This window comes from Limanda limanda, chromosome 1 (assembly GCF_963576545.1).
Source record: "Limanda limanda chromosome 1, fLimLim1.1, whole genome shotgun sequence".
NCBI classification, from domain to species: Eukaryota; Metazoa; Chordata; class Actinopteri; order Pleuronectiformes; family Pleuronectidae; genus Limanda; species Limanda limanda.
The window spans coordinates 39,368,728-39,385,080 of record NC_083636.1 but is presented as its reverse complement, the minus strand read 5'-3'; the positions used below and the strand labels follow the sequence as shown (position 1 = coordinate 39,385,080).

The 16,353-nt window shown below is 44.7% G+C and overlaps 1 protein-coding gene across 1 annotated transcript in view; it reads left to right on the top strand.

The window, feature by feature from the left end:
• tmem178bb (transmembrane protein 178Bb) overlaps positions 1–15,598 on the top strand; it is a 127,194-nt gene extending 111,596 nt beyond the window's left edge. The window contains exons 3-4 of the mRNA XM_061080015.1: positions 967–1,104; positions 15,348–15,598. Coding sequence (XP_060935998.1) covers positions 967–1,104; positions 15,348–15,598 — 389 coding nt within the window. The remainder of the gene's footprint in view (positions 1–966; positions 1,105–15,347) is intronic.
• The last annotated feature ends 755 nt before the right edge of the window (positions 15,599–16,353 follow it).

The window sequence follows — 16,353 nt, the reverse complement described above, 5'->3', positions numbered from 1 at the left end:
GCAACTTGATATAACAAGAATCCAGTGTAATGTTTAGGTCTGGAATATTTTAATACGGCATAACCTGCTCGTGATATACATATGAATCAAGTACATAGAACATAACTGAAGACGTCTCCAATCTCGCAATGTTATAGAAAGAGAAAATGAAAATCAGCGCCAAAAGTGATGGGTTCTGCCTTGGGTCAGGATCCATTCCTCCACACAATTGCATGATAATCAGTAGTTTTTTGTAAAAACTGCCTTTCTGTAACAACTCCATGACACCAAGAGTAAATTGAATACAACAGTAGCTTATATAGACTGCAGACATGCACTTTGAAATTAGCCGTTTCTGATTACACTGAACTAGCCTGTCTTCTGGGTCAGGTCTCAGATCGTCATCACATTAGCAATGGGAGTGTTTCCTTAATGCTCACCTGAAGAAAACACTTGTAAAGACTTAAAAACTTTTAATGCAGCTTTAAAGTGTGTATGTTAAATCATAATGCCACACTTACACATGCCATAATGCGTTCTAAGGTGGAGGCAGAATCAGGTCGGCACCGTCTGCTGTGTCAGGTTAGAGTAAAAATTTTGACATCAGGTGTTTAATTTGTGAGACAGTCTGCAGCTTAAAATTGACTCACTGTTGCTGTGACATCATTCGAGACTAAAACTTGTCAACAGACAGGCTTTTCCTCACTTACAGGGAAGACCCAGTTTTGATATGTTAAACCACCATGTCAAAATGGATCATCTGTACAGCTTTCATTAGATCTTGCCCAGTGTGTCTGGTAATGTCAGTACTGGTCTTACGAGAGTGTTGGGTTCTCCTCCTCCTCCCATGGATATCTATCACAATTATAGATCTCTTCTGACAGAATGAACACGTGTCTGCATGTTCGCTCTCCTCAAAACGTCCTGTTCAGGTCTGTGTTAAAGTGTTATACTTATTTTGCTCCTCTCCCATGTTGTCTCCCCCAGACCTGCGGCGAATGACAGCAGGTTTCATGGGCATGGCGGTGGCCATTATCCTGTTCGGTTGGATCGTTGGCGTGCTTGGCTGCTGCTGGGACCGAGGCCTCATGCAGTACGTGGCTGGTCTCCTATTCCTCATGGGAGGTGAGTCACGTGTGCATGCACACTCACACATCACACACTCATACAGTCATGTCTCCTTGGCTTTAGAGGACATTCGTACCCAGGAGATTTAGCCTAACTTCAGGGTTAGTTTAACCGTTCCCATAAGGACGATAAGTCCCTGTGATGTGTGTAAAGAGATTAAGGTCCTCACAACAGGAGTAATATCTTACTCCTGTAAGACTATTTATAGACTATGCCCAAATCTGAACCACATGTTTTACTCCATTATGTTATTGATGTAATGCATTTCTTAGACCTTAACACTTACCTTGCTCCGCTCAACTAAATGCCTAACCACAACTTAAATCTATCTTGAGCTTTAACCCTAAAACCGAGTGTTACGCCCCCTGGTGGCTCGTAGCAGGACGTAACATAAATGCAGCAGGTTTGAAGAAGTGAGGGTGCAATCACACAAGACAAGACCAGATATAAGACAAAGACAGTATTTATTTAGACAAAGCAACACAGGGATCAACAAGGACTAACAGTGGCACCAAAGAAAAAGAACACAAAGAAATTCCCCCCCCTCCTTTACAGGTGCTTAGCACCCAAAAGTACAGCGGGTGGTGTTCACTCTAACCTGAGGTATTAACAAGCAGTAAACCTACGTGCGTGTGATATGTAGACCCCGGAGTATCTTACCTGTCCTTTTAGTCCCTGTGCGCACAACAAACAAAGTTACCAAAGACAAATACAAAACAAAGGTAGGCTGCCACAACTTAAACAACTACTGGTAAAAACTCAAGACACCAGCAAACATCAGGACCAAACAAAACAATCAGCGCTCTGACACAGCTCACCACAAAAGCCTCCTCTCGCCAACAAAACAAACACAGGACTATTTAAAGGGGAAGGGTTGACGAGAGATCTGTAACAGGTGGGGTGATTGGAAAATTGGATGCAGGTGAGATGAGCGGCCATGATGCTTCTTCTTCTGGCCACTTCACTGGCACGTCCTGCCCGAGAGCTCCCCCTTCCAGTCACTGGAGGCATCACCAGTCTATAAGGATGTGGGAACAAAACAACAACACAAGACAGAACACAACACATGTATACATACAGGACATACAGAACACTGTCCGTAACACTCCCCCCCCCCCATAAAGAGTCAGCCCAGGGCTGACGATACCTTAAACCATCCCGTAAACCCAAAATCAATATCAATTGCCCCCAGAGAGGTTTTGAGGACTACTGACCAACAATATTTACACGCGCGACAGAGTGTCTGCAAACACATTCTCGGTGTCCTTTTTGTGGTGGATCACCAGGTTGTAATTCTCAATAAACAAAGACCAACGCATTAGTCGTTGGTTGTGGTTGTGCATGCGATGCAGAAACACTAGCGGATTGTGGTCTGTGTAAATCACCACAGGCTCCGCACTAGACCCAACATACACCTCAAAAAATTGAAGTGCAAGCAGCAAAGCCAACGTCTCCTGCTCTATGGTAGAGTAGTGCATTTGGCTACCATTAAACTTCTTCGAAAAGAATCCTACATGGTGGACCAAACCCTCAGAATCCATCTGAGTTAAAACTGCACCTGCACCAATACCGCTCGCATCGACTTCCATGGAAAACGGTTTACTAAAATCAGGAGCACTGAGTACTGGTGCATTACACAAGAGTGCTTTACAACACTCAAAGGCAGTTTGACACCTATCTGACCAGACAAACTTCACCAATGGACTGATCAAGTCAGTCATTGGGGCTGCAACAGAAGAGAAGTTCCTACAGAACCCTCGGTTGTAACCAGTCATTCCGAGGAATCGGCGCAACTCCCGCCGAGTGGTGGGCACTGGGAAAGACGTGATTGCTGCGATTTTGGCCTCCAGGGGACGCACTTGGCCTCCGCCCACCTGTTTACCCAAGGTCACAGTTGCCTTCCCAAACTCACACTTTGCCAGGTTCAGTGTCAGGGATGCATCAGCCAGTTACTGAAACACAGTTCTTAGCGAGTCCACATGAGCAGTCCACTCTGATGAGTGTATTACCACATCATCCAAATATGCAGTACAGTCAGGTACACCACTAAACACAATATTCACCAACCTTTGGAAAGTGGCCGGAGCGTTTCTCATTCCGAAAGCCATCACGGAATATTGTAAAAAATTGTCAGGAGTCACAAAAGCACTGATAGCAGAAGCACGTGGTGAAAGGGGAACTTGCCAATAACCTTTCAATAGATCTAACTTTGTGACATATCGAGCTGACCCTATGGTATCCACGCAATCATCTACTCTGGGCATAGGAAACGAGTCAGGTACAGTAACATGATTTACCTTTCGATAATCTGTACAGAATCTGACAGTAGCGTCAGGCTTTGGAATCAATAAGCACGGAGAACTCCATGGACTGGAATTGGGCTGAGCTAAATTATGTTCAAGTAAATAGTCAACCTCTTTTCTCATCAAAGCTCTCTTATGTGTATTTACCCTGTATGGGTGCTGTTTAATAGGCCGGGACTCACCCACCTCTATGTCGTGCTCTAACACCGTAGTGCGGGTAGGCACAACTCCAAACAGACAGGGGAACTCTGAGATAAGGCAGAGTAGGTCAGCACGTTTCGCTGGGTGGACAAACTCTTGTCTGTTAGCTGATCCTTTAACACCCGGTGTGACCAAATACCAGCTCTGCTGGACTAAAACCTAGTGACTCTTGCACTATTTCCCTAACGGCAAATAGAGCCAAAGGGACGCCTTCATCCCATTCCCTACCGCTCTCCATGATATATTTGCGCAACACTGACTTAAACGTCTGATGCCATCTTTCGAGTGCCCCCTGCGACTCAGGGTGATAAGCACTCGAGATCCGATGTGATATCGAGAGGGATGTTAACACCTGTTCAAAAATACCCGAAAGGAAGTTGGTACCTTGATCGGTTTGCACGATCTTAGGAAGGCCGAAAGTAGAAAAGAACTTGATCAGGGCCCTTACTACTGACTGAGCTGTTATACTCCTAAGAGGGATAGCCTCTGGATACCGGGTAGCTACACACATGATTGTTAACAGGAACTGGTTACCGGATTTCGTTTTTGGCAGAGGACAAACACAATCAACCAACACGTGCTCAAACGGTTCCCCTATAGCCGGGATCGGGTGAAGAGGTGCAGGCTTGATAACCTGATTAGGCTTCCCCGTGATCTGACATACGTGGCACGTACGGCAAAACGAAGACACATCTCGCTTTAAACCTGGCCAGAAGAATTGTCGCAACACTCGGTCATAGGTTTTCGTAACACCTAGATGACCAGACCAGAGATGTTCATGAGCCAGAGATAACACGGACTGTCTGTACTGTGTAGGCACAACAATCTGAAAAACATTACTCCACTCATTATCAAAATCAGCGCGAGATTTCCATCTCCGCATCAGTAGATCATTTTCCATAAAATAATCAGTTTCTTTATTTTTAGCGTTCTCTGGAGCAAGAGCCGCAGCAAAACACTTTGCTAAAGTAACGTCCTCCTTCTGAGCAGCAATAAGACTACTTCGTACCATAGGCAACCTAGTTGTCTCTGTGGTGGAAGTATCGCCCTGAACCTTAAGCTGGACACTCGGCTCAGCAGTAGACTGAATAATCACAGATGGGGAAAGAGTCGGGCCAGACACCTCAGTAGCGAACAGGGTATCCGACAAATCAACTGCTTCACCCAGACTACGTGCTTGAGCACGGGTGACCACACACACAGGGAACACTTCAGGGAAGTCCTGAGCCAACACATCAGACTGCAAAATCTCAGGTCTTTCTAGAACTTCTAAAACTGGCATAACTTTGCCACCAGCGATGTCATTCCCTAGCAGAAATGTGACGCCTCTAACGGGCAAAGACGGGCGCACGCCCACTTTAAACACTCCATTTGCTAGGTCACAGGATAAATGTATCTTATGGAGAGGCACAGACACAAAGCCCATTTCAATGCCTTGCACAAGCACACTGGAGCCACTTAAAGTGTCATTGCAAAAAGGTAACACATCTGACAATATAAAAGACTGTGCTGCGCCAGTATCTCTTAATATGCGCACTGGACGCTGGTTCAATGCATTCGCACTAAGGGAAACCAGGCCGTCCAACACAAATGGTGTGTAACAGGGTTCCAGAGTATTGTCCTCCATCTCCGGGACTAGTGACACTGGACCCAACAATGTTTGCACCAAACCAACCTCTTTTGGTCGTTTGCTTGGCTGTGACTGCTTGCGTTTTAACCTAAAACAGTCAGCCTTTATGTGACCTGTTTCGTGACAATAGTAACACTCCCGTTCCTCGTTAGAGCGGAGAGGCAAGGGACGTGGCGGACTAGACTGCATTCTAGCCGAGGCAGAAGGAGTAAAAGACCTACTCTCATATCGGGGAATCCCAAATGTTTGCTTGTGCGATAACACAAACTCATCAACAAGCACCGCAGCTTGCCCTACTGTCCCAACCTTTTGCTCATTGAGATACGTCACTATTCGATCAGGCAGACAATTCTTGAACTCTTCGATGAGAACCAATTGTGATAGTGTCAAAATTAGTCGCGTTGCTTGCCTTGCACCAGCGATTAAACAAAGTCTCTTTCTCACGGGCGAACTCCACGAAGGTTTTACTTGACAATTTCTTAAATGTCCTGAACTTTTGTCTATAAGCCTCAGGCACGAGTTCATATGCACGAAGCACAGCTGTCTTGATAGTGTCATAAGACAAACTGTCTTCTAGAGAGAGGGCAGCTAAAATCTCCTGGGCTTTACCTGTGAGTTTACATTGAAGCATTATAGACCATACCTCTTTCGGCCATTGCAGGGAGGTAGCCACTCGCTCAAAGGCAGTAAAATATGAGTCTACTTCCGCCTCACGAAACTGAGGTACTAGCACGATATTTCAGCTCACTTCAAAACCTCTCGCCGGCGCGGAGGATTCAGCAGATACGGACCGAGTTTGAGCTGAACTCGCAGCAGCAGCTTCTATTTCTAGGCGCTTTAACTTCACCTCTTTATCTGCGGTTATTTCTATTCTGCGGTTATCCGCCTCTATTTCTAATCTGCGGTTATCCGCCTCTATTTCTAATTCCATCTTTCGAATAGCCATCTTGTGACTATACTCTGCATCTCTCTCTTTCTCCTGCGCCTCCATCTGCAAGCGCGCTAAGCGTAGCCTATAGCGGGCATCATCACTTGCTCTAGGTGAGGAAAATGGAGAGAGTCGGGGCAGAGTTAGGAGGCTTACGCTCTAGATCAGAAGGAACTGACTCATCCTTACCCAGCCCTCCCCCATCTACCTCTTCCTCCCTGCTGTCCTTCTCTGAGTTAGAAGACAAAGATGAGGATGGAATAGTGGGCGCACGAGTAGCGGCACTGCTGCCCGTACCAAGCACTTTATTGTGAACCAACATACGTACGACCGCTTCTTTCAATTCAGCTTTTAGCTGATTTGGGGGGACTGAAAATTCAAAATGTGCCGCAATGGCATACAAATCTTTTTTTTTTACAGCGATCAATCTGTTCCACACAGTGTTGGGAAGGATACTTTCAAAACGTATTCCGTTACAGAATACAGAATACAGGCACAAAAATGTAATCTGTAACGTATTCCATTACATTAACTAATCTGAGTAACGTATTCTGAATACTTGGAATACTTCCGGTTTGTATTGCATTTTTTAAGTGTATGATTGCGGCGTTGTTATAGTCAGTGGAGCAGCAGCAGTTTAAACTCTCTCTCCACCGATGCTGCGGGCCCGCTGGATGTCCGGCTCCCATCCACTCCCACCTCTGTGCGGGTCTCACCGGAGGCTGAACCCCCCCCTGCGCCAAGGCTGCCTCGCGCCGTGCAGCGATCGTTTCGGCGTCGGGTCTATTTTTTGCGCTTGACGCGAGCATATCGCTCCAGGAAACACACTGAAAAAGGATTTTAAACGATATTGATGACATATTTTATATGATATAAATGATAAAGCATGCATCCCATAGTTTGTATTCCCCTTCTGTTGTCCTGGAGTTTTAAATAAAGAGAGGGGGGGGGGGGGGGCGGAGAATACGTAATTTACCCTCGACACCCGACATTGAACGGAGCAAACAGCGGAGAAGTTCTTGAAGATGGATGACATTAAATTGGGACGCTGTTGCAGTTAATGTTGGAGCAACAAGTGACCATATGCTTTTATACTACTGGGTCAACGGGTGATATTATTTTAGCGTCGCTTTAGCGTCCGGTGTGAACCCTGCGTGCCTCGCTGGTCTCCTGCAGAGCCATGACAGCGGAGCTCTGGGAGCGCAGGTCGGTCTTCTCTCACCAGGCGCTGGAAAGGCAGCTTGCGGATCAGCAGCTCCGTAGATTTCTGGTAGCGACGGAACTCTCTCAGAGCCAAGGTCCCGGGGCCTGTAACGGTCCCGAGCGGGTAGCGGTGAGCAGGGCTGGACTGGGAGAACAAAACAGCCCGGGCATTTTTTGGCTCAGACCGGCCCACATAATTAGCCGAGCACATCTGCCATTAAATTGACGTAACTTATGTCTTCTAAATGTGTTAAAGTAGCTCATACTTTAACACATTAAAAGTATGAGCTACTTTTAATGTATCAACACCAGATACTTTTGAGTACTTAAGTATCAAAAGTATCTGGTGTTGAAATGTACTTAAGTATCAAAAGTACAAGAACTAAAATTAAAAATGCAAAGTGCTTTTTATAGTAGGTCTATACAGACACAAAACCCAAAATGTTTCTCCTCAAGATTTATCTCAACTGACTGAAAAATTACAACAACAATATGAATATAATGTATAATTTTACCAATTTTGAACCCTAGATGCTGAGGTTCCAATAGTAATGGACCAGTGCATCTGAACTTCTAATTAACTATAAACAAGTGCCTCTTGTGTCTGCCCAAGAACATTAATAAACCACAGTATAACCACTATACTATAGGCACACAAAATAAGACGCTATCTCTTATCCTATTCTAGAGGAAGTAAAAGTCGTAACAAGATTTCTGAAGGTGAACCTGCGGAGGGATAGACCAACCTCTCGCGCTGCCCCCCCCCCCCCCCCCAACGGCAAACACGCCACCGGACCTGCACATCTCAGGAGGGAGGGGGCAGCGAGTGAGTGAGTGAGTGAGTGAGTGAGAGCGAGAGAGCGAGAGAGGGGGGGGGGGGTGCGCCGTGGGTAGAGGCGTGCGACGCCAACCTCCGCTGCTCAAGTAACGAGCCAGTTTTGAGAATGTATTGAAAATTGAAAATGCGCGCTCACATGTCTGCCTCCACTCACTCATCATTGTCGAGTCCTCCTCGCTCGTCTCCCGGCGCACCTGCTGCTGCTGGGCTGGTGAACCCGGCACCACATAGGTCCGTCAGTTTGGCACATTTAGCAGCCTCCACCTCCAGAGACTTCAGCTTTTTTTCCCGATGCTTCTCAGCGCCACCCGGGCGTTTTTTTACTCTTATTATCCATTAAGTTAAGTTTCTGTCTCAGCAGCAGCCCGTCCCGCGACTCCCCCCGCCAATGCCATGAGGTCCCGCCCCCCCCCCGCCCCCAGTTTGTGTTGTGATTGACAGCACTGTCGGGGCTCTCTGAGCCTGTCAGCCCATCATTGATTGACAATGACAAACAATAGACCAATAATATGTGTCGATGCTGGCAACACACTGCTAGCCGTCTGTAGCCAATTGGCCGGCCCAATTGGAGGGAATTTAGAGAGGAAGAAGAGAAAGAAAAAAAAACAACAACACAGCGGACCAGACCGGCCCACATTGGGTCAACGGCCCACCGGGACTATGCCCGGTATGCCAGATGGCCAGTCCACCCCTGGCGGTGAGGCTTCTTCACGCCGCCGGGATCCGGGCGCTCTTACGGCAGCCCTGGTCTCCAGCTGCTTCCTGGGGGCTTTGCCTCCGGTGGATTTACGAGACAGTGATTAAACTCGTGAAACAGAGAAGTACCGTCATGTAATCCACTGATTTCAACAATGTAACTGTATTCTGAATACCATCTATTTAATTTGTAACTGTAACGGAATACAGTTACTCATAATTTGTATTCTAAATACGTAACGCCGTTACATGTATTCCGTTACTCCCCAACACTGGTTCCACAGAAGGATCACTAAGAAAACACGAAAGATCAAACGGGTCCATGATGTTTCAACCAGCCTTAACTCAAACCTTAACTAACCTAACCAATATCAACAGCCTACTTGACGTGTGCACTGCACACCAACACTCAACAAACCTGTTGCTTAATTAGGATCAACGATCCCGGACGAGCCCCCAATTTATGTTACACCCCCTGGTGGCTCGTAGCAGGACGTAACATAAATGCAGCAGGTTTGAAGAAGTGAGGGTGCAATCACACAAGACAAGACCAGATATAAGACAAAGACAGTATTTATTTAGACAAAGCAACACAGGGAACAACAAGGACTAACAGTGGCACCAAAGAAAAAGAACACAAAGAAATTCCCCCCCCCCTTTACAGGTGCTTAGCACCCAAAAGTACAGCGGCTGGTGTTCACTCTAACCTGAGGTATTAACAAGCAGTAAACCTACGTGCGTGTGATATGTAGACCCCGGAGTATCTTACCTGTCCTTGTAGTCCCTGTGCGCACAACAAACAAAGTTACCAAAGACAAATACAAAACAAAGGTAGGCTGCCACAACTTAAACAACTACTGGTAAAAACTCAAGACACCAGCAAACATCAGGACCAAACAAAACAATCAGCGCTCTGACACAGCTCACCACAAAAGCCTCCTCTCGCCAACAAATCAAACACAGGACTATTTAAAGGGGAAGGGTTGACGAGAGATCTGTAACAGGTGGGGTGATTGGAAAATTGGATGCAGGTGAGATGAGCGGCCATGATGCTTCTTCTTCTGGCCACTTCACTGGCACGTCCTGCCCGAGAGCTCCCCCTTCCAGTCACTGGAGGCATCACCAGTCTATAAGGATGTGGGAACAAAACAACAACACAAGACAGAACACAACACATGTATACATACAGGACATACAGAACACTGTCCGTAACACCGAGTCTTCACCCTCAAACTGCCACGTGTTCTTGAATGGTTATCACTCTTTGTAGCTAAACATACCCTATGTGCCCTTTGGATATACATCAATCAGGCAAAGAGAGGATTTTATATAGTAATGTAAATTTATAAGAACATCCTCATGACATAATTTATACCACATGATGACCGGTGTTTGGTCTAAATGCGGTAGATTGTTTCCCTGATCTTAATGGTTGCAAAAGTTAATGTGTATGCATTTATGTAACTTTAGATTTTCTGACTTCATTGTGACTTTTCCTTGACTGCAGTTATCATATGAGATATGATTGGGGAGATTTTCTGATTAATATAAACTTCAGAGTTTACTCTTCATTATTTGCAGTGGATATCCTGGACATTTTCGGACTGTCATTTTGTTGGCCTTAACCTTTGACCATCTAACTGATCAGCTCCAAAATTCAATCATCTGGAGATTCTCTCTGAAGTACCATTCCCATCAAGATTGATGAAAATCTGTCAATGGGTTGTTGAGTTATGTTGTACACAAACAGAAACCTAGTGAGAGAGAGAGAATGAGACAGAAAGAGAGAGAGAGAGAGAGAGAGAGAATGAGACACAGAGAGAGAGACAGAGAGAGAGAGAGAGAGAGAGAGACGCTTCCAAACAGGCAAATCAATTTTAGGTCTATGTTAAACTGATGATCAACAAAATCATTCCCATTTTGATTTTCGTCTCTATATAAACACAATGTAGCAAACCTTACAAGAGTTATGGAGTTGTGCACAGTTACTACTTGTGTCCCACTTCCAGACAACATACTAATTCTTCCATTTTAGGTTTATTTCTTGTGGGCAATTTTAATGCACTTATTATCTGGTGATAGTGGAGGGATGACATGAAATGAGAGCAGTGGAGATGCACCAAAGGCCCCTGGCTGGATCCCTCTTCTGTGATGTTACAGTTAATGTGCAGCGTCTTAACCTCTAAGCCTCGAGCTACATAATAATTCTATAATTCTAATAAGCTTTTCAGTAGTTGCTGGAAAGTGGCGAAATTAAATACAGTCAGTGTTGCAGACTAATAACAAGACATTTTTGAGTTTGCTGGTGTAAACTTTTTCTCTCGCACGGATTGAACAATGGACATGGAGGAACTGGACAGATGTGATACACATTAAATATACTATATTATATGATAAATTACATCTACGGCTGAAGAAAAAAAATTTGTATTTATTTTAACATTAATTTTAACTGCATTGATTTTTGTCATCAAAAATAGACTGTATTAGTTTGTATACACAGTATTTACTATCTACACCTTTAATTTGTATTATAAAACTGTGATATAGTCACTGCACCTGACTGTTGTTTACCAAGAAATACAACAGTTACAGCATGTAAAAATAGTTTTTACATTTCTGTTTGTGTACATAATAAACAAACAATATACACGGCATTAATGGCTGATCTTTGGAGGTGCTGAGTGGTGTATTTTTTTATCAAGCCACTTGTCTTCCTCCATTTCTCCGTCTTGGTGCCAACAAAACATCTCATCCTCAGACACACGACTCTATACTGCTTATTCTTTGAGGGTCAAGTGGCAGCTGGAGCCAATACCAGCTGACAATAGACCAGAGGCGGAGTACAGGTCGCAGAGATGGCATACCAACCATTCACTTTCAAATTCACACCTACGGACGGATTAGAGTCTTAAATTAAACTCCACTCTTTGTGTCTTTGGACTGTGGGAGGAAGCTGGAATACCCAGAACAAACCTACGCTGACACAGGATGATGAACTGGTGTTTGAACCTTCTTGAATTAGATGTGAGCGGTGTAACAATTCTGAAACTGAGAAAATCACAGTATAAATGGCCACAATCCGTTATTTGGATACAAGATGATGGAACTGCAAAACCCAAACTAGCAGCACGTGCAGTGTTGAGCTCTCCTTCTATAAGTAATCTAACATAACCCATTTTTTCATTACGCAAATTAACCCCATAAAACTTCCTAGAACATCACAGGATTATAATTCTATTTAAAAACCCTGGCGAGATGTACATTCTGTTAATATTACATCTATGTCATTGTTTCCCAGCTGTGTCACATGAATATTGTGCTCAAAACGTGATCGAGTGATCATGCCTGCGATACAAATAACAGTAGTTTAATTAGCTCAAGATGGTTAAAAAGACTGCGACTACAGAACCCCTGGACAAATTCGAGTGCAAGCGGGAACATTACCATAAAAACAAACGAGGTCTGAAGATGAAAGTATATAAGTGTGTGATTCTAGCCCCTGCATCACCCAAGCAGACACACACAGACACACACACAAACCCTGTGTGTCCCACTTTACTGTCAGTGGACAACCGGTAGTGAATACACTGATGTGTCGTGTGCTGCACAGCTCTTGCTTTGCAGGAGGGAACTGCACTATCAATTATGATCAGCGTTGGATTAGTGCTGTGCCCTACAGTTGTATAATGAACAGGCAATTAAAAAGTCAATTATGGTTGCTTGGTAATAAAAGGCACAGAAAACAGGCTGGGTCAGTCCGCAGCAGTCACGTCACAGCAGAGCAGCCCACAGGGTCACAGAGCTCCTAAAATGAGGCCAGATTTAATCTGTATCACCAACTGCATCGACTTAAATCAATCCAAAATCAAAGACTTGTTCAGAGATGAACTGGAGACAATTGAAAAATGGTTTGGTGGTTTGTCTTCTTAATAATAATAATAATAATACATTTTATTTATAAGGCGCCTTTCAGGACACTCAAGGTCGCCGCACAACAGTCAACAACACAGTCAAAACAAATCTCTAAAACCTCTAAAATGCACAAAGCAGAGCAGCAGCAGAACAACAATTTTGGCAGGCAGGAACATTAACATTTATACGCCTGCCTAAACAGGTGGGTTTTGATGTGGGATTTAAAAAGAGCGATCGAATTTGGGTCAATGTTCCTGATGTCAGGGGGGAGGGAGTTCCAGAGGTGAGGGGCAGAGCGGCTGAAGGCTCTAGATCCCATGGTGGACAGATGGGCTCGAGGGACGGTCAGGCTGATGGAGGAGGCAGACCTGAGAGACCGGGTAGGGACATTGATATGGAGGAGGTCAGAGAGGTATGGAGGAGCGAGGTTATGGATGGCCTTAAATGTATGGAGGAGGATTTTATACTCAATGCGGTGTTTAATAGGAAGCCAGTGGAGTTGATGTAGAACGGGGGTGATGTGACTGATGGATGGTGTTCTAGTGACGATACAGGCAGCAGCATTTTGTACCAGTTGAAGTTTATGGAGGAGTTTGTGTGGGAGACCAAAGAGAAGGGAATTGCAGTAATCCAGGCGGGAAGTGACAAGGGAGTGAACCAGGATTGCGGCGGTGTTGGGAGTGAGTGAGGAGCGGGGGCGGTTGATATTGCGAATGTGGAAGAAGGCGGACCGGATGGTGTTGTTGATGTGGGTATGGAATGATAGGGTGCTGTCGAGGACGACACCCAGGCTCTTAAACTGAGGAGAGGGGGAAACCGAGGAGTTGTCTTTGGTGAGGGTGAAACTGGGCTGTTTGGTGAGGGTGTGTTTGGAGCCAATGAGGACTGCCTCAGTTTTTTCGCTGTTCAGTTTGAGGAAATTGGAGGAAAACCAGGATTTGATTTCCTGTAAACAGGCACAGAGGGAGAAGGGTGGGAAGGTGGAAGTGGGTTTGGAGGAAACGTAGAGTTGGGTGTCGTCCGCGTAACAGTGGAAATGGATGTTGAATTTACGGAATATCAGTCCAAGTGGGAGGAGGTGATCTCCTGGGTAAGTGCTTCTGTGGTTCGTCAGATTCTGGCCATTTTTTTTTATAGAATTCCACTTTATACAAAGATGGTTCAGGAAAAGATCCACCAGAGAAGAAGCAGAAAGACAAATGCCTCCAATAAAATCGATAACAGTTCAATGCAGACATAGTAGAGTGATGAAGTGGGTGGAATTATATAAGGCAACAGGGGCTCTGGAAGTAAACGTCCTTGACACGTCATGCAGAGACAGCATCAGGGGGTGGTCTATGGGAGAATTTCCAGCAGTTGATGGACTTTAAAGATTAATGGTTGAATCATCTCTCAGACGAGCCAGAAAAATGCTGCAAATGTATTTTGTAACGGGGCAAACAGGAATATTTCTAGTCATCACACCTATTCCACTCAGTGTGTGTCTGTGAAGGTGAGGCAATAGACAAGGTTTGGATTTCTCCCTTAGGCTCTTTTTTACTCTGTCACTTTTCATGTGAAAAAATTTATTTTTTTAAGAGAGTCATTATCATCAGTATGACCACTTGCAACCGCTAGAAACACATTTGCACTTTGGGCAACACTTCATGTGAATTAATGTCACATCACCAGTAGAAGTATTATGATGATTTGTTTCAGGTCTACCATAAGAGTCCATGCCCACTGACCATTATGGTTGTACAGGGTAATAACAGACCATAAAACAATGTAACCTGAATGTCTTTGTGGCCAATCAACAAGAAGAGCATGAAACTGGGCTGGGCTTCATCTCTCATTGATGTTGTGGTTTCCGCTCTCTTTCTGGCATATGCCCATTGGTTGGTTCGTATGAAATAAAACAGCCGTCTCAATGCTTGGCAGCCAAGAAAAAGATAGTGACATCTTTTTTAGGATAAATAAAATGTGGTGGTTTTGTTGATGGGGAAAAGGTCAACGCTTATTTAAAAACACAAGATGATGTGTGTCAATTTAAATATGTTACTAAAACCACTGTCTTTGCCCAACATTGACCAAGAGTTTTGCTCATATAAACCTAACAATCAAATGCTCAACCAATCATCCTGACAAATTATCTGCTATACAGGAATCTCATATAATCCTGGATGGGATAGAATAGTGCCAGTGACCATAATCCATCCAATTTGAATTCAGACAGAATTGGAAAATGATGTCGGGGTATAAATATATTTTGTTCAAGGTGTACCTCGCCTCGCGCCCAATGCCACCTGGGATTGGCTGGAACCCCCCTTTGACCCTCACAGGATAAGCGGCATTTATAGAGGAATTGATGGGTGGAAAGACATATTTTGTATGAGACAGGGTTGCATATTCTCAGCATGTGACCTGTTAATACCTCATGTCAAGGTGGTCAAAGATTTGGATTTGGGGAATGGTTGCTCTCTTTACTCTGACAGAAGTTTGATGCACAGCATTTATCTCCTTCAACATCTTTTTCTGTCATTGCAGGAACCTTCTGCATCATTTCCCTCTGTACCTGTGTTGCCGGCATCAACTTTGAGCTTTCCCGTTACCCGCGCTATCTGTTCGGCCTGCCTGATGACATTGGCCATGGCTACGGATGGTCCATGTTCTGCGCTTGGGGAGGCCTCGGCCTTACCCTCATTGCAGGCTTCTTCTGCACCCTGGCTCCCTCCGTCCAGCCGATACCCAGATCTACCTGCCCCAAGTCCCGACAGGAGAACGGCACCGTCTGCTAAAGATGGCTGCCATGAGAAGACCAACTCGTCCCACAGATCAACAACAAAGAAACAGAAAAAACTATTCAACATGTTCATCCCTCCACTCATCTCCAGTCTCTCCTGGTTGCAGATCTTTTTTTTTAAATGTGTGTGTGTTTAAAAATGGGTGTCTTGATGATCTGCTATCTTGAAAATACCAGAAAAAAACTGAAGAACTGACAAAATATTATCAAATTTTTGAAGTCGTGCTTGTTTTGTTGTTGTGCAGCAGACGATAAAATGGACCATGACCACGAAAGGTTGCAAAGGAAATGCGTGGAGACACTGAAAGACTTAATTCATGATAGTGAGTGGTTGTAGCTCGAGTGGCTCGAAACCTCAAAAGGTGATTGACAATGGCGTTGATCCTGTGAACTGCTTATAGCTCATGTTAACTGGTCTGTTGACTGGTTGAGGAGAACTGAAGGAATCAACAGTATTGGAGAGAAGCAGTCTGATCAATCAAATATCTTGTGGAAGTTTCTTCTTGGAGCCTCCTGTGGTATTTATCACAAAGGACTCAACCAGACATGAAATAATATAACTTGCTTAACTGGGATCACGTTCAGAGGCCATCTATTCATTTTCAGTATTCCAGCTTCTGAGGTCCCCCCAGTTACTTGGGACATGTGAGCAGCAGGGACCTCCAGGACATCCAGGACCTTGACTGTTGTACATTATTGTACAGAATATTCCAGAGAAGTAACAACCAGGAAACGTCATGTTTGACCATT